The 26,050-nt window shown below is 45.2% G+C and overlaps 1 protein-coding gene across 2 annotated transcripts; it reads right to left on the bottom strand.

Annotated features, from left to right (window-relative positions):
- Nucleotides 1–2,176: 2,176 nt before the first annotated feature.
- ISL1 (ISL LIM homeobox 1) lies at nt 2,177–15,332 on the bottom strand. 2 transcript variants are annotated; one of them, XM_032097311.1, is made up of 6 exons: nt 14,997–15,332; nt 13,921–14,110; nt 10,790–11,049; nt 8,497–8,780; nt 6,921–7,088; nt 2,177–4,681 (listed from the first exon to the last, which is right to left on the bottom strand). In XM_032097311.1, exons 1-6 carry the CDS (start codon nt 15,022–15,024, stop codon nt 4,565–4,567), a joined length of 1,047 nt encoding a protein of 348 aa, XP_031953202.1. In that variant the 5' UTR covers nt 15,025–15,332; the 3' UTR covers nt 2,177–4,564. The 2 variants fall into 2 exon arrangements, with proteins under 2 accessions (XP_031953202.1, XP_031953201.1); XM_032097310.1 differs by having other exon boundaries at nt 8,497–8,783.
- Between the last annotated feature and the right edge of the window lie 10,718 nt (nt 15,333–26,050).

The raw sequence follows: 26,050 nt of genomic DNA on the forward strand, positions 1-26,050 counted from the left end.
ACAGCAGCGTGATACAAAAGCAACATCTCTCGGCTAGGATGATGCTCAGAGCGGTATCCAGAGCCTGCCCCGAGCTCCGGCACGGATAGAAGGCTCGGGGAAAAGTGCCTATTGATTTAACACGGTTTGCCCCTGTCTAATGAGGGCAGAAACCGTGCAATACGGAAAGATCGGGTATACAGGCGAGTCTTCTCCGCTCTCCACCACCACCCCCACCACCCCGGAGCCTGCCTCCTTGGGAACTGCCTTCTTCTCCTGCACTTCACAAGCCCTGGGAGGTGAGGAGTGATCCTCCAGAAGGGCCGGCACACTGGGAGCTGTTAAGTTTATGTTTGTGGCGCCTGAGCTCAAACAGTCATTCAGTGGCTTGCTCTGTTATCAAGAAAACAACAATCAGGAACAATCAGTAAACAGGATCTCTTTCCAGCCCCTTTATTAACTACTTACAGCTTCGGCTAAAGCACGCAAAGCGCCCAGCAGCGTCATCTCTCACCGTAAAACGCTTTCGGCGTTTCGGGCGTTTGGAGAGGGCCAGGAAGGATCAGCGCCCGTGAGACCCACTCGGCACCACGGACCCCGACCCCTCCCCGGCTCCGTCCGGGCGCTGCGCTGGGGCTGGGGGTGCGGCGGCCTGAGGGTCGGCATCGCCTGAGGGGCCCTTATTCCTTCCCTGACATAGGTTCTTAAGTAACCCAACGTGAATTTGTTAGTGTATGTATGCATACAGATGTATATAAATGCAAACACTTACTGTTGAGGTGTTTAACTGATCTCAACTCTGGAATTCACGTACCCGGCTTCTGCGTCACACTGGCACGTTGGCTGGAGATGCTTGAGAGCTAGTTAACCTGGGTACAAATATTGAAATGAGAAGAGTTTGAATATTGATCTCAGTGTGTGCAAAGTCCTCAGAGAAATTATTGCGGGTTTTAACAGGCCTTATTTGACACCATTCAGAGTAGCTGCAGCAAGAAGAAAACCGGCGGATCTGGGACTGCTAGTCGCCAATCTCGTCCATACCGGAAAGAGGAATCAGAGCAGGATCCTGACAGAGCACCATAAGGATATGCATTTCATGAAGAGGATGTTTCCTCTCGCTTACACCAATCTTACTCCCCAAGCTTAGGAAGAGTGTTCTACTGAAGACTCTAGAAGGACCCGCTCGAAAGTTTGTCTTTATTTGCTCCGTGGCAGAAAACACTCTAAAATTTGTGGGGCCTCTCAAATATATGTAATGAAAAAGGAAACCAAAGGCCATAAAAGAAAAAAAAAAAACCTGATGTCCGACGAATTTTGTTTAACCGAAGTTTCGAGGGTGGAGGTTCCGGGGTGACCGCGGCTCTGAGGGGCCGCAATGACCATGGGGACGCGGAGACCCCGAGAGGCCGTCGCAGAAGCGACCCTACTCTTCCAATCCCCCAGACAGGGTTGGGGGTCTCAGGACCTCTGCGGGGGTGCAGGCAGCAGCCTGGAGGTAGATGCGTGTGTGCAGGCACATCGCGAGTGGGGTTCCGGCCCGCAGCTGCAGAACAGCGGCAGCGCTGCGGCTCCAAAGACACGCTGCTGCCCTGTGTGTTTCACGGTGCAAGACGCTGTGCTGGCAGCCCAAACGTCAACCCTCCCGGCGGGCTGCTTATCTCGACGACTGCCCCAGCCGCCCGGAGGGCGCGCCGGGACCGCGGGGCGCCGAACGGGGCTGGGGGGCCTTTCCCTCGCAAGGACCTTCAGCCAAAAGTCGCCCTTCCCTCCTGCGTGGCCCTCGGAACCGACAGGCATTCACCCGCCCGAAAGGCCTTCCCGGGGCCGGGGGACAGAGGGGCAGCTCTCCCCAGTCCCCCGGCGAGCAGGTTACTCTCTCGCGGTCACCCCTCGCCCTGCGTGACCCCGCGCGTCTCCCGCGGAGCCGCCGCTCCTACCACCTACGCGTTAGCCTCCCGGCGGCAAGAGGCGAACGCAAAGTCCCGAGGTTGCCCTGCCCTTACAGGTTTCCAGCGCCAGTTACAGACCCTCCCGAGTCGGAGATTCCGTCTCCAAACTCACCCAAGTAAGAGCGACTCCAACAACTTACACGTCAGACCACCGGGCAGAAATGATAGCCCTTCTCCCTCCCGCCCCCCGAAGCGCCGTACCAATCCTCTGATCCTGCATGAAAACACAAGTGTTACTAATCACACAGTTTAAGGTAGATTTCATATTTATTTAAATATTTATCAAGTACTCAAAAATGTATTACACTTGAGCATACAAAATGAATCCAGTTTCTAATCAGGATGATTGAAATCCTTGTATTAGATTTTAACATTTTTTAATGTTCTCTGTACTGTCGAAATGGTTTGTCTATAGCTGAGCTTGCTCAGGGTGGGCTGAGATGGTGAGGAGGGAGGGAAAAGAAGGTTATGTTAAGAAAACATTGGGGTTTGGAGTAACTGACATGCAAACCAACTTGTCTTTGTCAGACTGAAAATCTCTCTATATTCCAGTCCTTAAGGGTGTTTTAAAGCGAACCTTTGTCTTGTGCTGCCCGGGAGCACTAGGGAGCAGTTGGATTGGAGCAAAAACAACCCTTTCCCATTTTTTTTTTTAATTTACTTCTTTCTACTTTTCCCGAAGAAATCTCCCAAGTTTCTAGCTTTCACCACCCTCTCCCCTGCAAATTAAAAAAGGAAGAAAAGAGGGAGTGAAGAGAGGGAAGTCGACAGAAAATAAGGAACATATTCGTGCAATTTCACAGCAATATCCCCGACAGAAATATCCCCACAACTATTCCTCCTGCAGCATTATTCAATTGTTTTGACAGCAGACATTGATAAATAATGGTCATACTTGACTTGTTAAGCAAAAAGCGTCCCTTTTATCAGGAGCTTATACTTAAAGTACAGGTCACTTCAACAATCTCAACAACGAGGCTTTGGTATACAGCACTTTCTTTTTATTATTTTTTAAAAATAGTAGAACTCAGCAAAAAGCCTGAGCTCTCAGTTCTTTAGATGTCTTAACGTTATGTCTGATCATGCCTAGAGTAATATCACTTTTAAGGGCAAGGAATGGGGTGGGGGAACAAGAGACTTTCTAACGTTATCGATTGAAAGCTAAGGCATCCAGCTAGCCCTGATACAGTTGTTGAAACGGAAATTTACAAGCTGGTCGTTAATACTTGCAATAAAATATCACACTCCTTTTATTCGCTAACGACCGGCTTTGCATGCAATATTTTATTTCAGGTATTTTAGCTGCTAACCTGTAAATATTTAAAAGAGGGAACTTTGTTCATTATTTAATGTTAATATTATTATTATTATTATTATTTTTCTATCTCAAACGCTTATCTAGTGAAATAGTCCTGAAGATATAATAATTCTACATATGGCGCTTTTATTTCACATCATATTTAAGGAAAGAAAAAGGACAAAAACACATAGAAATAGACATATAATTCAAAGACCACGGTACAACCTTTTCTTTTTTTTTCTTTTTCTTTTTTTTTCTTTTTTCTTTTTTACTTCAGCAAACAAAAAAAAAATAGTCAACTGACATGAAAAGTGGCAAGTCTTCCAATAATAAATAATAAATTACTTTATAATTTTGCAATGCAAGAGCAAACAAAAGGAGTGATTTTTTTTTTCTTTTTACTTTTCCTATTTTTTTTTACCTTTTTTCCTATTTTTTTTCTAGAGAGTGAGAGAGAAAGAGAAAGAGAAACAGAGAAAAACAGTCGTTATAACCAATGACTATACACATCTCTGGGGGAGGGGAAGGTTCTTGGGCGGACACATTTCAAACACAATCCCGAGACGCTTTGTGGCAAAATAGAGGTATACCTTGTTGCAATGTTTTTATAAATTCGCCTTTAAAGAGGAATTCAAAAACCTATTTTTAATCGCATGAGACTTAATAGGGGGTGGATCTCGACCAAACAAAATCAAAACCCTGCTACAGGCATGCTAGAAGAGACCCAGGAAACAACCCCTTGTTAAGAGTCAACTAAAAACAACATTGCAAACCAATGCAGCTCCACCTTCCTGCAAGGAATCTTTCAACAATGCAGGGCTGAATCGTCTCTTTCCTGATGATGGAAAACCTGTTGGAGCTTCTTTTGGCAAGGCTATCCCCAGTATAGAAACAGCACCATTCGGAATGGGAGGGACCGGATAGAAAGTCCCTCTACCTTGGTTTCTCCCTAAGATGTGCAGTCAAATGAAAAGATTTCCTTTTTTTTTTTTTTTTTTTGAGATCCACGAGTACAAATCCTTTATATTTGGAAAACGTCTTTTCGATCCTCCTCTGATCATTGAAAAGCGCGGGGTCTGTGGTTCTTTTAAGTATTTTTTTTCTAGTAAGATCCCATGATTGTCTTCACAGTGTTGCTACCATATTACCTTGTCTTTTCAAATATGACTCCGTTCATCTCATGGAGCAGTTCCTTGCTAGGTTCGTTACAGGGTTGTTAAATATTCTTTCCCCCTAAATTTTGAAGTCCCAACACGTTCACTTTCCCACTCTCTTCAACAGGGATGAGGGTAAGGGCAGAAACAACAACAACAACAGAAATTTGAATGAATGTTCCTCATGCCTCAATAGGACTGGCTACCATGCTGTTGGGTGTATCTGGCAGCTGAGAGGACATTGATGCTACTTCACTTCCAGTAGAATTGGAACCGGGTCCTCCTTCTGAAAAATTAACCTGCCAAAAAGGGGAAAAAAAAAAAAAAGAAAAAAAAAGGAAAAAAAAAGAGAGAGAGAGAAAAAAAAAAAGAAGAAGAAAAATAAGAAAAAGAAGTGTTGCTGCAACTGTAAAACTCAAAGAAAAGTAGCAGGCAAAGAAGAACACAAAAATAAATACACAAGGCATGCAGCCAATAGGCCTGATACATCTCGACAGGAGGCTGTGTCACTGCTGGTTGCTCTGTTTAGCTTCCCCATTGACTTCACAGGAACTTTCTTCAGGCCTTCGGCCAAATCACCAAGAAAAAGTAGATTAAAAAAAATGGAAAATGAAGACTGAAAAAATCAAGCAAATAAACAAACAAACTTATTAATGAGGCCTTCTTCCCTGTCTTGCAAGAGTGGCAGTCCCAACAGGATGTTCTAGTCAATTATTTAGGAGTGCACGTGTTTTCTTGACATGAAACTGAAAGATTACTATTTTCCCCTTTTGTGCATATACCAAAATAAACCTGGAAGGAGCATCCAGGAGCAGAAGGCATTTGAAAGCAGCCATCCTCTTTCATTTGTGATTCGAGGCTGATGCTATCTCTTCTTAGTGAGAGTCAGTTTGATAAAAAAGGTCACACTATTCCATCCTAATGTGCCCCGCTGCTCCTGTTAGTTTAGGAGTAGCGTTGGGAAAAAGCATGACTTGAAGGGTGGGGCTTTGCTAATCCAGAAGCATTTCTTTGGCACCTATTTAGCTGGCCAGTTCTGTGATTAAGGCCCTTTTCAGATTAGAACCGTGCTTTGAGTCGCCAATGAACGGCCTGTTCCTTTCACTGTTCTTTATTTTGACTCTTCTCAGTATCGCGTGTTATATCGAATGTTCATCAATATTAACTTGTCAACCTAATGGTCTATTTACCTATATGTGTATGTGTATTTGGACTATCCATCTTCCATCCTTTTTTTGAACGATTTAATACAAAAACTCACTGCATCAAAGGTTCTTAAAGTCTCGTATTTTGTTAAGGCACGGTAAGTAAGGCAACCAAAGGAGATATTTTTTTTCCCGTCTGATGGACAGCTGGATTAAAGCAGGAAAAGCAGTGGTTTCTTTCTTTAGATATAAGAGGATGCAAATAGACCTGCTGCTGTGCTACAGTTTCCCAAGCAAGCACAGTGTGCCAGTGAGGGAAACACACTGCAGACTGCTGTCGGGCAAAAGAAAAGGAATTCTGCAGGAGAGCATGGTACTAAACTGAAAAGATCTGAACACAACGTTAGATTCAACTACAAACCTTTGTCTTCCATCGCTTGATGTAAAAAAAAAAAAAAAAAAAGCCCAAGACATCAAAAAAAGACTTTCACGTGAATTTTTCATAACTGTTATTTTGTATCCCTGAAACACTATACACAATGTACCTTATTATTTTAAAGATCTGGTTTTAACATACTTAGGCCAGGAAATTGACTTAAGACTGAACTTCTCTCCTTAATTCACCTTGTTGAACCTTAGTATTGTTGGTCATATGGTCACATATGGGCTGCCAAGTGATGTAGGTGTAAGGAAGTGAGTTAAGGACACAATTTATTCTAAAAGGTCTATTTTCTTTTGACTTAAGGTAGTTTATCATATTGCTTGAATTTTTCATCTAAATATGTACTAGCAATTTCCTTTCCAAAGAACAATACTCAGTGTAAGATATATATATATGTATAAATTCTTGTGTATATATAGATACATAAAGTTATATCTAGAGGTACATGCTTAAGACAAGGACTTTGAAATTTTAATTAAGAGATTCATATTTGTCTGACAAAACGAGGGCCCTGGCTGACATTGTAGTCATGTATTTAAAATACATCCTACAGCCTAAAGGCAAAATCTGCCTGAACTGGGGAGGGGCGAATTCTAGAAACTGCTTTCACAAATGTAAGTACAACTAAATGACATATAAAGAATGTTCTAGTGGAGTGCTTTCGGTTTTCAGGAGTGTGCGAGCTGTTATCAGACCTGAGTCGGGCCTTATCCAAACTCACACTCAATTCAGCAATATGTCTGCTGTACGCTAAGGTCGATTTTGCACCAAGCTCTGTGAAATCAATTCAGTTCTCTGCTTTTACAGATGCAGTCATGCCCGCCTTGCAATTTCTGGAAAACCCAGCTAATCTGGATTGCTTGTCTTTCTCAGAGCATCTGGCACCTGGAGTGAATCGCCCATTGTTCTGACCCGGGTACCGGCTGGCTCGGGCTGGGAACCGACACTTACTAGTTGCTGAAAAGCAGGTTGGTCTATGTCACTCTGCAATGCGAAGTCACTCAGTACTTTCCAGGGCGGCTGGTAACTCTGCACCTCCACGGGGTTCGCCTGCAAACCACCGTCATGTCTCTCCGGACTAGCAGCCACCATCGGAGTTCCTGTCATCCCTTGGATATTCTGTAAACAGCCCAGCAAAGGATGTTAATGAGCTTGGTTAGCTTTATTGTATATAAACGCTGAGTCAATAAACTGCTTTCTATCTTATCTATACGGTCGCTTGTATTTGCTTTGTTAATCTGCTGTGAATGTCTTACTCTATTCTACTCTAGGTCAGCCTGTTTCTACTCGCTGCATTTATCACGGTGGAAGTTTACTTTCTTTCCCTTTAATCCTCCTATTCGTCCCAAAGTATACCCCCTCCGCCCCAAGCTCTCAAACACGAGCGCTCTGTATCTCGACTGCCAGTGCACGTCTCAGAACGAGAAACGGTTAATCCTGCTCCCTTCTATAGCTCGCATCCAGTCTGGTTTTGTTTTGCGTGACCTTAACTGGATCGTATATCCACTGCACGGCAAACCTGGGGTACGTCATTACCGCGCTTTTTCCAAAAGAAAAAAAGAAAAGAAAAAAAAAAAAAAAAAAAGAAAAAACCCTCTCAGTATGCCCTGTGGTGCAGGCACAGTGTACACCATAACTCCAAGCCTCGACGACCAGATTGTTCAGGCGAGTTAATAACACCGTGTTTTATTGCATTCCAACAGAGTAAAATGAAACTCCTTAAATTCCACTTAACTAGGCAGCCTTATGAATTAATAGTCATTCTCAGGTCAGTCAATATACCCAGGGAGAGTAAGAGACTCTTCTTCAAGTGGACTTACAACAACAAAAAAGAAAGAAATTTGGCTTAAAATGGAGACAGACCATTTGTTCTGCTGAACCCAGTGCATTCCACTTGTTTACATCACCCGTGCATATATCTGCAGAAAAGAGCTCCACAGAGATGTAACTATATATAAGTTAGCCTCTAAGCACGATGGTAATTCCGAAAAATTTGCATTGCATTTGTCTTTTTCTACAGTAAGTGCGCTGACAAAGACATGCACTTTGTAGTATATAAAGTGCTAAGAAAAACACTTATTTTTACTTTTTCTAAAACTTTTTTTACTTCGGGATTTACTCGTGTTTAAAAACATGGAAGAAGGCAAAAGCGTCATTTTTCCCTTAGTGAATCCTTAGCATTGGAATATAAATATTAGACGAGACTGGGTTTATTACATCCTGTAAGGTCTGCAGGTCTCCTTCATATGCAGAGAAGTTAGTCTAAGCTACTGCGTATCCTTAGCCCCACAAATTCTGAGTTCGCCTGAGCAGCCTAGATCGGCTCCTCGCCGTGGTCTGTTTCGATTGCACTGACAGCAGAAACTAACGCGTAATAGCTAAGCAGTGTCGTTTTCTTTGTTTTTAGGGAGATCGCAAAAAATCAACAGCATCAAACCGAGCCCTGGGGCTGTCCGGGCCGGACATACCCCAGGCGTTTCTCCTTGGGAATTAAGGCAGCACACGGACAGAGGCTGAAGCCACTTACAGTTTTGTCATTGGGTTGCTGCTGCTGAAGTTGCTTCATCATAATGCTCCTTTTTTTGTCCTTGCATCGCTTGTTTTGAAACCAAACCCTGATGACCCTCGGGCTGAGGCCGGTCATTTCTACCAGTTGCTCTTTCATGAGGGCGTCAGGTCTGGGGTTGGCAGCGTAGCAGGTCCTCAAGGTGTGAAGCTGTTTTTCATTAAGGACAGTCCGGACTCGGGTGGTCTTCTCGGGCTGCTTGTGGACGTGGGGCCGCAGAGCTGGCTGTCTGGCAGAGATAGGTTCTGCTGTAAGGGAAGGGGAAGGGAGGAACAGGATCCCCATGAGTAGGAAGCAGGGAGTCTGCAGAGACTATGAATCTAAGCTGGTGGGACAGGGGGAGGTGGCGGGCGGAGGGGCGGGGGGGCGGGTGATGAACCCTCTTTCAAAGGCCATTCAAACACTCAGATCTATCGGAGCTGCTGCAGCCTCGTCTGCTTTATGCAGTGGTGGAGTGACTGACATTTCTGACTCCACAGACAATTAATTTGCAAAAACAAACCACCCCCCTAAAACCCCTAATGACAGAAGCTTGAACCTGTATGAAACTTGACAGCGGAGGGCAAGTTAGCTAAGGTGTATGTACGCTAGGAAAGGCACAGGAGGGGTTTATGTATTTATTTCCTGACAAATCACCAAAACAGAGTTTTGGCCCGAAAATTAATGAAAGAATGCTTCTTAAATTAATCATAATTCCGGTCTGCTTCTTCTGTAGTGAATCTACCTCATTTTACCCAGAAGCCGTGATAACATGCAACGGCTGCCGGCAGTTTGACGCTTCCAAACCAAACCAAAATAAGCCAAATCCTCTGCACCATGCCAATGGAAGAAAAGCCTGTGAGAGCGCCCTATCTCAAAGCACGGGAGATGGGATTTATCTTAGAAATTGGAGGTGCTAGGAGTATTTGCATATTCTTTAGATGAATAATTTAAAAATATGTATCTGGTGATTTGAAAAGGAGAGCATGCCCAGCAACTCGTAGAAACTGCCAAGAAACGCAAAATTATGGGTGGCATCACATCAAGAGCTCAAACTGTTCCTGTGACTCTGCTATTCTTCTGTGCGTTGTGTAGCTGTAGCTATTAGGTGTAATCTGACCCAGTCGAGGGAAAAATAAAAACACTACCTTACTACTTTTTTCTTTTCTTTTTTTTTTTTTTTTTTTGCTAAAATTGTTTAGCTAACAGAAGTGCTCGCTTTTGTACAGTCGGGTTCCGACTTTTCTAACTGTAACAATACATCAACAAATGCGATGACGACAATACGAAGGCTTCAAATCTTATCAGTATTGTTCCTGCCGACACACTAAGCCTTTCGGAGACATGCACAAACACGATATAGGGAGCACAATCTCTCTAGAATTCTGCCCTGATCAGTTACTGGATTATTTCTCCCTATATATAGATATGTCATCTGAAAGTAGCTCAGAAGAGGGAAATGAACCCGTTTCAGAATAGCTGTGTTTACCAATAAACTTCCGAGTTACAGTTACTTGCACAGTAAAAGCGCCGGCCAACCTTGTATTGTCCAGCCTAGTTAGCCTCAGAGACGTGTACCTCCCTAAAGCTAAGCGTCTCTGAGTATTTGACGTACCCGTCGAGAACTGGAAGTGTGAATGGAGTTGTAAGGTGGGGCGACTCTGAAGTTACAAGGCTTCTCTTTTGAGAAGAAATTCTCATCAAATCACATGAAACGTTTCAAGAAGGCAAGAGTCACTTTAAAAGGCAATTACCGAAGATTAGCTTGTTGACAGTTTTAAATTACAGCCTAAGCGCCAGCCTGCAGTTATGAAGTCTATCTCTTTTCAGACCCCACTTCCTCCAGCGCTCAGAACAGCTTCTCCGTCCCCTCCTGAGGCAGCGGAAGGGTCTGAAAACGCAGACCTGCTCTCCGCAGCGGCTCGTCCCTCTCCGGCTCAGGCTCAGGGCTGCCCCGGGCTCGGGGGGAGGTGATGGAGGACTCCCGCACCCGGTGCGCGGTGGGGGCAAGAGGAGGGCAGGCAGGAGGGTGGGGTTGCTGCCCCTCCGCAGGTGTTCCGCGAACGCGGGCGTTTCTAGCGGCAGGTGGACCCGCAGCAGCCCCGAGCGTGGGGCGCGTCTCCGCCGCCGCCTCTCCGCGGGTGCGCACGCTCGGGCTCGGCTCTCCACGGAGGAGCGGGACCCGCTGAGACCGTGGGGTTCTCCCCGCCGCCCGGAGCGGGGCCGGGCATTGCCAAACCCCGCGGGTTTCCGCGGCGCTGGGCGCGGGCGGTACCTGCCATCTGCAGCGGCCGGGCGGGATGCAGGGGGCTGAGAGGGTCCCCGCCGCCCAGGCTGGCCCGCTCCACCACGTCGTGGTCCGCCCGGCAGAAGAGGCCGTCCTCCCGCAGCGCGAATTCATCGCCGGGGATGAGCTGGCGGCTGCAGGCCACGCAGCGGAAACACTCGATGTGGTACACCTTGGCGCGGGCGCGCATCACGAAGTCATTCTTGCTGAAGCCGATGCTGCATTTGGCGCACTTGATGCCGTATAACCTGAGCAGGGCCCAGCCCAGAAAGAAGGAGAAGGGAGGGAAGGAGGGAGAGCACGGGAGGGGGAAGGGGGAGGGCAGGGAAGGGGCGGGGGGGAGAAAGGAAAAGGAAAAAGAAAGAGGTTTTCACTCCCGTTCGTGGGCAGCCCCTGGCCCCGCGTAGACGCGCCACGCTCCATCCACTACTTTAAAAAGCATGAAAAATACAGAAGCCAGAAGAGGAAAGGAATAAGCCGGGTTCACTTGCAGTCGGTGCCCTGATCCCTGTGCCGTACAAGGCGGAGTAGTCACGAATGCACCGGTGGAAGAAGAGAGTTGGGAGGAAGAGGTGTAACGAGAAACAAAAAAAACGACCCCTTTTCTTCCCGAGGATATCCGACCTCTCCCCCTTGCCCCAGAGCTCGGGCTGCAGCAGGAGCGGGGCCATCCCTGCCCTCTCCCTGCCTCCTCACCTGACCTAGCCTGGCCTGAGGCTGAACTGGACTACCCGGGCGCACCAGGGAAAGGCGAGACTGCTGAAGCTGCCATCCACTCCCCAGACACAAACCTGCCAGCTTCACCAAATTGTGATACTTTTTGCCCGGATCCACTCAAGACTTGTGCCGCTTGGTGTGTGCCCGGACTGCCGTCAGCTTAGCCTCTGGGACCCAGCAGGGGTGACTGCCAGGGCAGGGTCTCTTCCCCTAGTCCCCTCTCACCAGATTAATTTAATACAACAATATAAGCATAACACACATGCCTCCTCAGGCTCACATATATAGTAGTGCAGCTCCTCTCTCCCGCCCCCAACTAAAAGGCAGTTTCAGTGCTCTGGCTCTGCAGCTTGTCTCTACCTCAGCCTCTCTGCCCCGTCTCTCCTCCTCCTGACGCTCCCATCCTGAGCCGGGGCTCAAGCGCTCCGGTAGGAATGAGAGGGCAACTTCTCGCTGACAGGCTCACACAGCAAATAATGAGTTTCTGGAGTGGGTGGCGGGCTCCTCGTCTCCCGTGGAGGAGAGGAGGACAGTTCACCCACCAGTAGATAGACATGAGAAAATGCTCCAACTCGGGTGTCTAGAACTGCACACTCTCTCGGCTACCACCGGGTGTTTCTTAGCCAAAGTCCTTGGTATGATCTAAAATTAACGTATTTCCGCACTTATGCACTCTCACAATCCACAGAACTGTGAAAGCTGCTTCTAAAACTGAGCTAATATTTATCCCCACCAATCTCCTCACCAGTATACTTCCTTAGAGATACAGTCTGTAATGTATGCTTGTGAGTACACACTTCTTTAGCTTTTATGGCTATAGAAGTGTACTAATCCTATATTCCGAGCTACATATACACGAATTACACAGTTTTGAGAAGGAAAAACCAAACAGCTAAACAGCAAAAGAACAGAGTGATCGTAAAGTAGGTGCATTCATAGGTACAAAAGTTGTAGTGGTTGCCCACAGGTTTGACACCTAGAGATTGGCTCAGGGTCTAATTCAAAGTCAACTTGCATGTAATGTACTTTTTCCTTTTTAAATTATGGCAAAATAAAAGTATTCCGTATTAATATAAAGAGATGATTTTTTTTTCTGCTTAAGTTTCTCCCGCTGAGATCAGTCAGGAGGTAAGTGAACACATTTCTGTCCAAACGTTTCCTTTCGTTTGAAATTAGAAAAGGACAACATTTAAAAGAACGGCACCAAAGTTCGTTTAAAAGTAAAGAATTAAAAAACAAAAAAAAAAAAGTCTCTGATTTTCGCCATTTTAGAACTTGGAGAATAATCTCAGAATGGCTTGAAGGAATGGTCTGGTTGTGCACTGGAGAAAGAAAGACTCGAGAGTTTTATTTCAACTCAGAATTACACAGAAATCAGAAGATATCTAAGGCGGTTAGGTGATTTGCTTCCAAAACTTTCTGTAAAAAAAAACCCAAAAACTGTTCATACCTCAGTGTCATACAAACTTATGATTTGGCAAACCCAGCAAGCGACACTGAAACGGATCAGCATGACCCAGGAGCACAAATAATAAACACACTCGAAATTCTTGCTTTGGTTTCTCTATAGTGTCAGCATTGGCAACTCTCACATTTTATCAGTTACCAGATTTTAATGTGAGGAAGGAAGCAGTTCCATTATCTAAATATACCCAATTGTTCGCGAACAGATGATGGGCAATTTGATCTGCTCTGTCTAATTCATCAGCACAGATAAGATAAGAAAGAAAAGGCAGCCAGATATCACCAAAGGGGTTAATATTTAAAAAAGATTAAATGTCAGTTATTTTAGCTAAGAAACATTTCGGTCTAGGTTTTAACATCCGCATAAAAGGATCCTTCAATCCGAAGAAAATTTGGGGTTTGTTTTTGTTTTCCTTTTGCTTTTCCTTTTTGATAGGCCTGGTTTAAGTAGGGTTTTCTTTTTCTTATTTTTCTACCCGGGTATTTATTTTTACGGCATACATGCTTGAAGTGCCTTTCTTTTGAATGCCACTATGTCTTCGCAGAAACGCAGAGAGATGCATTTCTCAGGTTGTGCTAGAAAGTGATCTGTTCCGTGTTGCTCATAATATCTACACTATTGAAAATATTCTTCATTACCTACGATTCCTCACTTGCTTAGAATCACAGGATGCATTGCCAAAGTCCTCGGAAAGGTCCTACACGGTCCCGAACCTAGTTCTAGTAATACAGATATTTGCATTTGAAACGATGAAACAAAAAACTTCACGACCAACTTTTTTCCTCACAGGTCTATTAATGGGAAAACACATAAAAACATACCACTTATCTTTTACCCGCTACCTCACAATTTTTCCTCTTAATTCCTCTGTCAAATGTATAAAGTTAAAAAGAAAAATAAAATCTCACGGAACAATTAAACAACGTAAATGGCGTACCTGATATAATCTCTTTTACAGTAGGTTTTGCCATCCCTAACAAAGCACGTACAGGTCTCGTCCAAATACTGATTACACTCTGCACACTTCAAACACGCCGCATGCCATTCCAAATCCGGAGAAACCCTCAGAATATACTGATCGTGAATTTGATTGCCGCAACCAACACATAGGGAAATCAGACGTTTTTCTGAAATGAAAATAAATACATGATTGACTAACCGTTTACTCTCCTACAGAGATAAACACACTTTTAATGTCATTCCTTTATAAAGCGTATTGTGGGAGCGTTGTTTGGTTTTTGCCTTTTTTTGTTTGTATATTGCGGGGGGGGGGGGGAGGGGAGGGTTGTGTTTGTTGGCGTTTCTTAGGTTTTTTTTAAAAAGAATATTATACTTTTGGATGGTAATTGAAGTGTGCCATCAAAACCTTGCCGCGCTTAGAGAGGAGGCGGAACATAAGTTAAAATGCAAAAGTGAAGAGTCTTTGGGGTGAAGGTCCGCATTTCACAAACCTTGCACGGAATCAAAACTCCAAACTCCCATGTTGTTTAATTTTTATTTTATTGTTTGCTTGTTTGAATGTCCTGCCTTACGAGGAGAGCGCCTATGTGTTTCATTTCATATTTTAAGAGGCTCTGACTGGAAACGATGAAGCGTGGTTGGGTGCACTTCCCACTCAGCCCCTGCCCTCAGAAGACGGGAGTCGAGGCTTCTAGCAAGAACAAGCGTCATTACGGTTGCCACTTGCTCTCTTTTGCAAGTCTAATGCTAATACCCCTAGACCGACTGGGTGCTGGATGGTCAGACAGCCTCACCGCAGTCTATCACGAGAAAAATTTAAGGCTCCGTGGTCGGAGATCCCATCAAAATCCTGTCTGCTCCCCAAACTTTACAAGAGAGTAGGACCCCAGGCTGTTAACATATATGGCTACAACAGAGCAAGCATGCAGGCATGGCAACAAAGGCACCTTCTCTACCATTCAAATGAAGTTCAGCACTTTAGCAGTTCGTCTGCCTGAGACGATTACAATAGACAGCACATTTATTCCAACAACGGTAAAGATTCCGCCTTACTTTTTGGTGGGTCTCCCATGTCTCCCATATCTGTAAGAGGGTGTAATGTCCACAGTGAAATGGTGTACGGTTTCGTTTTAAGACCCCAAAGTAGGTTTGAGAGCTGTCGCTAAAAATAAGAATAATAGTAATAATAATAATAATAAAAAAAAAAAAAAGTAGAAGAAGTATTAACAAAAGAAAAAAAAATCAAAATCGGGAAAAAAAAAAAAAAAAAAAAAAAAAATGGCACAAAACACCACCGGCGTGGGAGACACTGTCAGGGCTGCGGAGAGAGAAGGGGACGCGCGGTGAGGCGCGGTGCGGGGCGCGGCGCCGGGGGCGCGGCGGGGTCCGTCCACGCGGAGCGGCGCGGCGCGGGAGCGGTGCGGAGCGGTGGCGGTGCGGCGCAGGAGCGGCGCAGGAGCGGCGCAGGAGCGGCGCGGAGGCGCGGTGCGGTGCGGTGCGGAGGCGCGGCGGTGCCGGACTGGGCGCTGGCGGCGCGGGCACTCGCCTCGCCCTTATCTCTTACTCAAACTTCTCTGCTCCAACTCAGCCCGCTCGCCATTGGCGCCACGTCACGCGCGGGGACGTCACGCCCGCGCGCGCCCATTGGCTGGGGCGGCGCGGCGCAGCTGCCCTGATTATCATATTTCAGCGTCTGGCGGCGCGGCCGCCCGGCTCGGGTTCGCGCGGCCAACTTTTCCTCGCTCCTTATTTGTATTTCCCTTTATACTTTCTTCTTGTCGCTCTCCTCCATCGCCGTCGCTTATCTCCCGTCACACCTTTCATTTTCCCTCCCGATCCCGCTCGGGCTCCTACACCCCTTCCCCCGTTCGGGGTTGCCGCGCCGCATGTACCATTTATATATATGTATATATATATATATACACACATATATACATATAAATACATACACATATGCATATATGTACATATATATATATATACACACATATATATATGTATATAATTATTTTGATAGTGGTGTTAATCCAACTGTTTTCTTCCTGAGCGTTTATCTTTCACAGGCGGGTGCCACACTCTGGTTTGTCCAGGCGGAGATGCCCTGAACAGGGAGGGCAGGGCGGGCTGGCTGGGCACGACCCCAGCCACAAGATGGGACTGTTTACATTTGTCCTCCAGCCTCTTTCTCTTAAAATTGCGGATAAAATCTTCATTATTTCTGTTAAACACAAGATTGAAGAAGGTACAAATATTTACCTTAAATTGTCTCTCAAGAAGTTCTGCCTTTCCCCAAAGAGAATCCCTTAAAAACTCCTATTATAAAAAGAAATTTAAAAGGGATGGGGGGTGGGGAGAAGACGCGGACTTGCTGTCGGAGCGGACCTGCGGCGCTGCTCCCTGGAGGCGATGTGGGGAGTCCTCACCCGAGAGCCGCGGCCAGGGGAGGTGCGGTGCGGCGCCCCTCGGATTCCAGAGGGCAGTTATCTGAAAGTTTCCCAAACCAGGCAAAATGCAGCTTAGACAAACGTAGGCACTGATTTCTTTGTGTGTGTTTTTCATAGGGCAGATTCCACTTCGGCTACTCGGTGCCCGTCCTTTAGCCTGTGCGAGGAAATGTACCCGTTCCCGAGCGTGTCCGCCCCATGCTCTTCCGACACCCCCCTCTCCACACCCCGATTTAAACGTTCCCTTTGAGTGTGTTTATATCCCATTTTTGTCTTCTCTTCTGTATGGACTGTTACACCGTCCTCATCAACGTAGAGTTGAAGTGCCCTCCAATCACTATTCATCAGGAAAATATACTTGCTTTCAATGTCCCACGTTTTTAAAAGGCAGCCGAGTTTGGGCGCAAGAGAGGCAAAGCCACATTCATGCAGAATAATTTTCCACAAGGAAATCTGATTGCAATGAAACAGCCAAGAAATAGTTTTGAAACTCGCATTTGCTGTTGAGAGAGCTACTAAACAACGGCCCTTCTTGGATTCCTAACTTACTTTGCAAGATGTTTTCCTTTCCGAAGCTGAGAGAGCAAACATACCCTCCAGGTTTATTTCAAACAAGAAGTGGGACCCAATGTTGCCACTTGCGAAGATAACTAAACCACCCTGAAATGATCTCAAGATAGTGTCAGGAGGTAAAGATATGGTTGTAAACACGCTCACACAGTTAATTTACATATTCGACTTTTAAATAAACAGTGTGAAATGCAACTCTTCTAGATGATCACTTCCACACCCAAGACACCGGTGATATATATATGTGGGTGTGTTTATGTACATGCATATATATGAAAGACTAGGTATACGTATAATTACGAATACCTAGGCAATTAGGTATCAGAATAATAGCTGTAATTCTCTGTGTTAGCTGAGTAAACCAAAAAGCAGTTTGAAAGACTTCTGAGCCGGGCAGCTTCGGACAGCCTGGCACGTGTTTGGGGCAAACCGTTAGTAATGGCCAATTTCACTGAAATCCATGGGCTGCAGTGTCGTCCCTGCGCCGCTGGTCCGGGCCGGGCCGGGGCAGCACAGCCGCGCCAGGTTTCTGCCCGTGCCCCTGCCGCTCCTGCCGCTCCCACCGGGTCGCGGTGCGCGTTGCGGTGCTCGGCAGTGCGGGGTCTCTCCGCGGGGCGCAGCGCGGTGCCCGCCCGGCCTCTCCCCGCGCCCGGGCGCGCAGGCGGCGCGGCGACCTCTGCTGGCCGCGGGGCGAGCGACCGCGGCCCCGCGCGGTGGGCGCGTGTCGGACCTTTTGTGCCTTTCCTCCTGGTACGCGGCAAATGTCATCCTCTACCCCCTCCCCGCGGGGCATGCCCAGACCTCCTTCTGTCACCCCCCCCCCCCCACCGCCTCCCCCTGGGGTGACCTCGTGCGAGCTGGAAAAATGTCCGAGTAATTAAAAAAAAAAAAAAAACTACCCAATGACTGAGGAGAAAAAAATATCCAGGATTTTATGAGACTCAAAGAGAGAAGGTATTTCCCCGTACTGCATCCTATGCAATTTTTTCCCCTCGGATGTTTGTGTATATTTCAAAAAATTTGACCTGCTTAAAGTACGGCTCCTCCCAGATTTGAAATAACACATCTTATTTTTCACTGTTACACCCTTGATTGAAAATAATTAAATCTGGTTGTAATTCTATTAACCCCCACCGCCTAACTTTTGGTTTAACTACTGCTTTTGGGAGAGGTGACTGCATTTTAAGCTTGATCTTTGCAAATGATGTGCAATAAGCGAGAAACCTGTCTCCGCCCCACAAACCAGGATTGGGAAGAAAAGGAGGGCTTTGATCAAGGGGTTTTTTTCCCCCTCCTGTCCTACTGATTTGCTTACTGTGTATTCGATTCGCGTTCCCAGTAAGGCGAAGCTCTATATTTAGCCGGCATCAGAATCGGGTTTAAGGGAGTGGAATAATGAGTGGAACTGCCAATTTCAATGAATAAGATATTTAGAGAAAAACCCTGGTGAAGGGTTTCTCTTTTATGATATCAATATACACATGAATGGGAAGACGTAAACCGAGATTTGTACATATTTGAGACACTTCCGAAAATACATGTCCATCCCCCCCGTCCCCTTATCGTATTTATTTACTTTGGAATGGGGGCTGGGAAAGCCCGCTAAAACTCGGTGACTCTACACAGTAATCAATAGCTTTCATCACGTTGAGGGGCTCAAATGAGATTATATGCATCCAAGGGAAGGGAATGGGGGCAAAAACAAAAAAAAAAAGCAAACCCCGATCCGACAGTGGCGATTAACCCTTTCCGTCCCGTAAAGAACCGCTATAAATTCTGTCCTGAGTTTGCTTAGTGACGAAAACTAGGACGGCTTCCCAGGTGAGAAAAAAAAAAAAAAAATCAGGTTTGGGAAATGGTTAAGGAGGTATTGCTGGTTTCGGAAGAGAGGAAGTGGGTTCGCTAGGGGCTGGGTGAGATGTCCTTGCTAGGGGCTGAGACAGTACTGCGTTGCGACAGCCGAGCACCGGGTGCGCAGGGGTAGCAAGGACTCCTTGCCCGCCCCTCCGGGGCTTGTTGCTGTCCCTGTCCCGGGGTTCAGACCGGGGACCTGGCCGCAGGAGGCAGCGAGTCTCCACTCCTGTCGGGAGAGCTATTTTTGTCCCAAGACATGGCGGTGGCTCAGCAAAGCCTCGCCAATCGGTCACGCACAAAGTCTCCTTCAGTCTGCTCCGGCTTAAAACTTGAGGAGCTTTGGACCAAAAAGATGCTTTGCAAGAAGGGTCTGGATTTGAGGTTCCCAGAGGTTCAGATTTCCCCTCGCTGTCTTGTGGAATGTGGTGAGGAGCCTGTGCGATGGATGTACCGAGAGGGGAAGAGGTTTTGCTCAACGCTGAAACTGGAAACAGCTCAGCGGGGAAATCAATCACGAAAAGAATTAGCTGCTCCGGGGTGTAGGCTTTGACTCATCTAGAGGTGTGCGATCTTTAATCTTGAAGTCTTAGCTACTGCGTGTGAGAGAGAAGTGTACCATAACAGCACTAAATCTATCAAAACAGAAGAAAACCTGTCAGTGGGCTTCTGCACGCCCAGGAAGCCTTTCTGACTTTTAGTAATACAATCAGGCTCATTAAATCCCGCTCCTGTTTAATTAAAAAAAAAAAAAAGAAGAAGAAGACGGAAGAAAAAAAGAAAAGCAGAAAGCAGCAATTCTTTCTCTCCTAGAGCCTTCTCGGAGTTCAGTAAAACTTGGGCTATTTCCACAGGACCGGCTGGCATCACCGCACCCACTTTTTTGTCCAGGCAGAAGTGGACACGCTCTCATGGGTAGCCTAGCCAGGGGAGTAAGGTCTTCGGTAGCTGGGGAAAATAAATCCCCGCAAAATTCTAGGGAGAGGGAAACGACCAGAAGATGTTAAAGAAATGTCAGAGCACGGTCGGGCCGAGGAGTAGAAAAGCCCAGTTTCTTCTCAGCCGAGTGCTGCCTGGCCTTAGCGCCGGCAGCCCCAGGCGCACATGGGGAGCGAGGCAGTTCGGGGATGTTTATTGCTTTAAACTTTCCCCTTTGTTATCTTCCCCGTGTCAGGAAGTGTTCGAGGACAGGAAATCCAGCGGCGATTTTGTCTCCGGGGTAAACAGAAATCTCAGGGGAGCGAGGGAGTTTCAGGCCCACTTTCAAACCCCATCTCTGGTGGGGGTCCGGACGGGGCGATCGGGCCCTTTCGTTCCCCTCGCTGGCCATGGGGGCTGTGTCGGCCGTGGGGAGGAGGCAACGACCCGAGCCTGGCCCCACGCCGGTCCCAAAGGGCCCCCATGCCACGTCGGGGATCAAACTGCCGGGAGAGAGGGGATGCAGAGCAGCAGAATAACCCTGTCCCTCACGAGTCTGCTCTATCATAAATGTGTGTAGGGAACACCCCAAACCTACCCCCTCTTAAGCAGGATGATTGTCTTGGGAAATTTTCCTCTCCGAAATACCCTCAACCAGAGTCCTCTCTTAGTGCTGCTACCGTGGTCGCTTCTTCACGTCCCAAGAAAACAGCCCAGAACCCAGTCTCTGGAATGCGGCTTTGGAAAGGAAGAAACCTCAAAACCCCACCCTCCCCCCCACCTAAAATATTAATAAGGTCGTCCTCATCAGGGACAGTAACCATATCACGGCAGCAGAGCTGCAGCCGAGGCGGGCGCGGGGGGCCGGCGCTGTCGGGGCCCGCGGCCGCCGCGAAGGCTGCGCGGGCGAGAGGCGGCTGCCCGCCTTCGGCACGCCCGGTCCCGGCCGGAGGGCGCTGGGTGCCCCGGCACATCGCGCCTGGCTGGGCGGCAGAGCGCGGGCGGATCCTCTCGGCTCCGCTCCCGGCCGACAAGCTCCTCAGGGCTCCCGGCTGTACGGGCCGCCCGAGGCGAGGCGGCGAAAGCGACGGGAGAGCCGCGAGCCCGCCCGGTGCCAGCGGACCCGGCTGCTGCCGAAAGGACTCCCGCTGGCGCAGGGAAAGCGCGTTCCTTCGGACGCGGCGGGGCGTTCGCCGGTGCCGCCCTCGCCCCTGTCCCGCGCGCGGCAGCGGCTGTAGTGTCTCACCGACTCCGAATTCCGCCGCGCGGAAGAAGGCACTGCCTAGCTGTCTTTTCGAGAGTCTCTCTTTCCTCCCCAGCGTCTCGCTGACCTTCGCAACGGGGTTTCAGGAGATGCCAAAAAAAAAAAAAGAAAAAATCAAAAAATCCCCACCCCAAACCAAAAAAAAAAAAAAACCAAAAAAAACAACTAGACCAAACATCGGCGGCGAACTCCAAATAAATGAAGGAATGTAACAACTGGAAGGCACTAAGTTTGACGATTGGTAGTCCTCTTGTCTGACGGGCAGTGATCTACTTTAGACCCAACAGAGGATATACCACCCGTCTTTGGTCATTATAAAGTATATTTATTGCTTCTTAAATGAGCATAATAAAATTGACAACCACAATCAAAACCAAACAACATTCTATTCGTTTTAAAACCAAACACAGAGTTGTCTGCATGGAAGTTAGAGAGGTCGAGTTAATCAGCTGAAGGGAGTCAATATGTGTAAACAAAAAATTATGTCCAGTTTAACTGGGTATTATTGCTTGGTCCTGCAAATAAATCTTACAAAATTAACAGTCAGAGAAGAAGTAGGGAGACCCAAAAAGGAGACCAAGTCCAAACAGGGAAAAGTTAGAAGAAGTCAGTCTGCCAAAATTTTGTTGTGTTATGATGAATATTTTGACCACATTCAATTTATTGTACTTCTGAGGAGAGGTTTCCTCACTACAATAGGAAAAAATAAAAACCAGATCAAAACAAAAACCACTGAAAAGGATTTGCATAATGCTAACACTGCAACTTTCAAAACTGCAGACACAAACTTGTTAAAGTGGCTACATACAAAATAGAGAATCCTAAGTGAAAGGTAGCGCAACCAGAATGTTAGTGGGATGAATTAAAGATGGACCACAACCCTTTGTACAATATTTTCTCATGCATGAAGGCAAAAACAGGGTCTGTGGAGGGGAGTTTTTATGTGTTGTCCACTGTTCAGTGGTCTCTCTTTGAACAGGGGCAGATAAAAGCCATCAATAAATAATAACTCTTACATTAAGAACAAGCATGCACAATATACTCATAGCTTAGCATTTTTTCCCGGTAGTGGGATATATGCCATCCATTACGTATGAAGATGAGAGGTACATCATACAATACAGCGTTATTGGGTGATATGTGTGTGTAGATAGAAAGCAAGTCAGAGTATTAACACAACACGTACCACCTATGTGGTATGTGTTACATGTTTGTGACATTCATCTGGAGCATATAATCATTATTAAAGCTACTTGTGGTTTCTTTTGTATTGCTCGGAATCCCACATTCCATCCCAGGTCATGAGAAGAAATGTACCATGACTAAGTATAGCAAGAGCCTGAGCTACTTGTCAGCATTTGTTCTCTTCCTCTGTAAGATTTGTATTTCTGGCTGTATGGTTAGTTGGATCCACATATTGCAACTTTTCCAACTGTGTTGCACCCAGCCTCAGTTTCTCTGGGTAAACAAACACGTACAGGGTGAACTCAGCATCTCAAGATCCTGCAGTGCAATGTGTACTTTAACAGTTTCACTGCCAAATACACATTTGGCAGATAAGGAATTTTTAGATGCCATCAACATCCTATCTGCACATGTAATATATTTGAACTGCAGGTCAGGGGAAATCTGATGTCTTTAGGACAGTGTTCCAGATTACCTGTAGGTTGTCTGCTATGCAGTAGTCCACTCAGTTTCATGACAGGTTGGAAAAGAAAGCAAATCTCATTGGAGAAAGTGGCCCAGTAAATATGTTCTAACACCAGGACCATGCTTAACATGTACTCTGGGCAAAGTGCAAGTGCAATCAGTAAAGACATGGTGTCATCCCCACTGTTGTCAAGGGTACCAAAATGAATGGAACGCCTAGGAGAGAGACTAGATATTATCTGGTCTGAAGACCATATGCATTTGATCCATTGTAGGATAAAATGTGTAAGGAGTGGTTAAGGTGAGGAGGATGTGGTCTAGGGAAAAGATAAAACAGGATGAATGTGGCTTTAGGAGTGGGAGAAACATGTATGGAACAAAAATGTATGGAAAACAAAATGACAGAGGAGCAGAGGTGAGAGAAATGTTTAAGAAATTGAATGCAGTGTCATTAGAAACTGAGAGAATAAAGAAGAAGGAAAGAAACCAGTGGTGAAGAGAATATTAAGAAAAAAGAGCATGTCAGAACAAAGAATGAAGAGAGGGAAGATGGAGGTAGGGCAAGAAAATAGAAAGATGAAAACTTCTTTCCAGTGTGTGTTTGGAATTGATGCTGAGGTTGTGACAAATCAGATGTTGTCACTAATGATGATGATTTGATACTTCACTAGAGAAGTCAAAATAAAATATATAAAATAAAAATATTTTCCTGTTAGAGTATAATCAGTCTTAGTGTATGTGAAAAAATATGGTTATGCTTATATTAATTTCAACATTGTAATTGTTTACTTTTTTGCCACTCCTGAGTTTGATTAGGATTTCTTTCTTCTAAAAAAGGAAAAACTTTTTGTTTGTTATTTTATTTTGTTTTTAAGAAAGCACTACTCTTTTAAAAGAAAATACCAACTAAACCTCCCTCCCCAAAAATTTCTCTCTCTTTCTGTAACTCCTGTAGGTCAAAGAGGATCCCTGCTCCGCATATGTGCAGAAACTAGCAGGCCTATAAAAACTTGATGTGAATCAGCACTGCTCCATTAAAGGTCAACCACAGCTGAATCAAGCTACTCTTAAAAGGCATCTACCAGAGAGAAGAAATATGAGACAGACAGGAACAGTATAGAAAAGGATAGGTATTAACGAGAGCAAAAGACAGAAGGCAAAACCAAGAAAATTCTGCCAAGCTTTAATACTTTTCCACTAATATGTTCAACAATGGCCATATATCCTACACACTCTGGCTAAGGTCATGTTGAACTTAGCTATGCAAAAGGAAGCAGCTGTCAACTGTAGCACATGGCAGATGGAGAAATCTTATCAGATTTTTAAAATATGAAATTACTTTTTTTCTTTAATTTAAAAATTGATTCACTGTGTGACATTAGAAACCCTTGTACTGGCACCATATGTTGCAATGAGCCATCTTCTACCTCTATGTGACAAGATAAAGATGTTTTTATAATGTGTGTATATTTTGCCATACTTGGATTCTCAGAAATGATTGGGGTCAGCCTTATTTATCTGTTTCAGACCTCCTTCACCTTTATCTAGGCTGTACTATGAATATTATTCTGACAATGCTGAGTTTGGTACCATTTGCTTATGTGGTGAAAAAGAACAAAGAGTTTTATTTCAGGAATTATGACAGGAGGTCAGAACAGGTGAGCAGAATAGTCCTTCCTCTCCTTCAAAACTCTGTTAGATAGCTGGCAACATTTCTTGGTGGAGCTTCACTAACCTGAACAGTTTATAGAACCCGTGATTCAAAAGTTCAGCAAATGGCTAACAGTTTAAGACAAAGATTAGGTATTCCAGATGCATGGAACTGCTCAGAAGCACCACTGAAAATGGGTTTAGAATTTGCTTTATGACAAGATGGAATTGTTTGCTTAAAAAAAAGTAATACTATGCTCAACTGTTAATTTTGCAGGGTCTCAAAGACTCCACAAAGTCATTGCCTCAGGGAGTCATCTGCAGAAGTCACTCAAAAGTTTTTAGCTAAGCAACACATTGAGGCAGGCAATAATCATTATACCCATTTTACAGATGCACTGAACTGTCCTTTTGAGTAAAAAAGGGTGAAATTCTGCTGTCAATATCATCAGCATATTGAAGAGGAGGCTTCTTGTTGACTTATAGTGCAATAACCTGAAATATTTCTCAGCTTTAAGGATCAAAGTAACACAATCTCTGCATCTTTATGTTCCAGCAAATAAATATGCGTTACTAAGGCAGCTCTGTGTGCAATATTATACTGGAGCATAGGCTTTAATATGTAAGCAGATATAAAGCCAAAAATTTTTACATACATTTTCATCTGTGAAAGAGCTAGATCTGCAAAAATTTTACAGGTGCTCCTGCCTATTAGCGAGCAGTTATAAAGTGAAAAAAACACACAAAAATTTGGATAGTATTTTCTTCCTTTGATTCTGAGATTATTTGTTATGCAAGTGGACTCCTAAAACGTTTAAGAGCTCTGTTTAAAAAGTGGCAAAGCATTTGCTTATTTTTAAGGACTTATCAGTCCACTGTTATGAGGCCTGTTTGAAGGCAGGTTGTATGTGACTTCCTGAGCCCCTGACACATTTCATTCATTCACAATAATTCTCACTTATTGTCATCACCACAAAAGACTGATTATAGTTGTTTAGGGTGAAATCTTGCTCCATTCTTGCAGAAGAGGAAAGAAAGACTTTCTGAAAATCACCAGCTTGAACTGTTACTTGACTTCATGTCTTTCCTTTCCTTTTTTGGAAGAAGTGTTTTCGTTTATATGGATTGGCTGCATCTAAACACACTTTGCATCTGGAGTCCTCTATAAATTTAAGAGCTCAAAAAGAAACGCAGCCATGTACTTCAGAAGGGCTGCTCTTTGACTAAGGGAAATAAAGAGCAATGGTTTTACGGAAATTGTTTATGAAAAGTCAAGAGGATGTTAGGCAAAGGTTCTTGAAACTTGCTTCTCTTTTATGAATGTTTCAACATAATTTCCTGTTATCTTTTCTTCCTATGAGTTACTCCTATCCAATATCTTTTAATGGAAGAAAAATGAATGATTGAATGTACATAAACACAGCTTACATTAATAGGATTATCTGGAATAGAGAAGTATGACAGACTAGAACTGTAGAAATATGCATTTTGAGGTCTAAACATAGAAATTCTTACTCAGAAGATCAATGACATTGACGGTAATCAAGTTACATGTATTTGTAGATTTATTCACTTAAATCACCTCTTTTATAAAGGTTTCAGTACAGAGTTCTGTGACAGAAACCTTAGTCAAAGGTGTTACTGTCCTCAGGTCAGTAAAATTTTCATATGAGAAAAAACCCACATGCTTAAACACTTAAATATTTTTTCTTTCTAATATATATATACTTTACAGATTAAGACCTTTTTTTTTCAGAAAT

Source organism: Corvus moneduloides, chromosome Z (genome assembly GCF_009650955.1).
Source record: "Corvus moneduloides isolate bCorMon1 chromosome Z, bCorMon1.pri, whole genome shotgun sequence".
Lineage (NCBI taxonomy): Eukaryota > Metazoa > Chordata > Aves > Passeriformes > Corvidae > Corvus > Corvus moneduloides.

Excerpts from the sequence above, each read along its gene's own strand:
- ISL1 (XM_032097310.1), bottom strand. The coding sequence starts at position 15,024 with ATGGGAGACATGGGAGACCCACCAAAAA. Across the intron at positions 8,784-10,789 it reads CCGGCCGCTGCAGATGGCAG|CAGAACCTATCTCTGCCAGA; the intron begins GTACCGCCCGCG and ends CTTCCCTTACAG. Across the intron at positions 7,089-8,496 it reads AGCAACCCAATGACAAAACT|AATATCCAAGGGATGACAGG; the intron begins GTAAGTGGCTTC and ends GGCTGTTTACAG.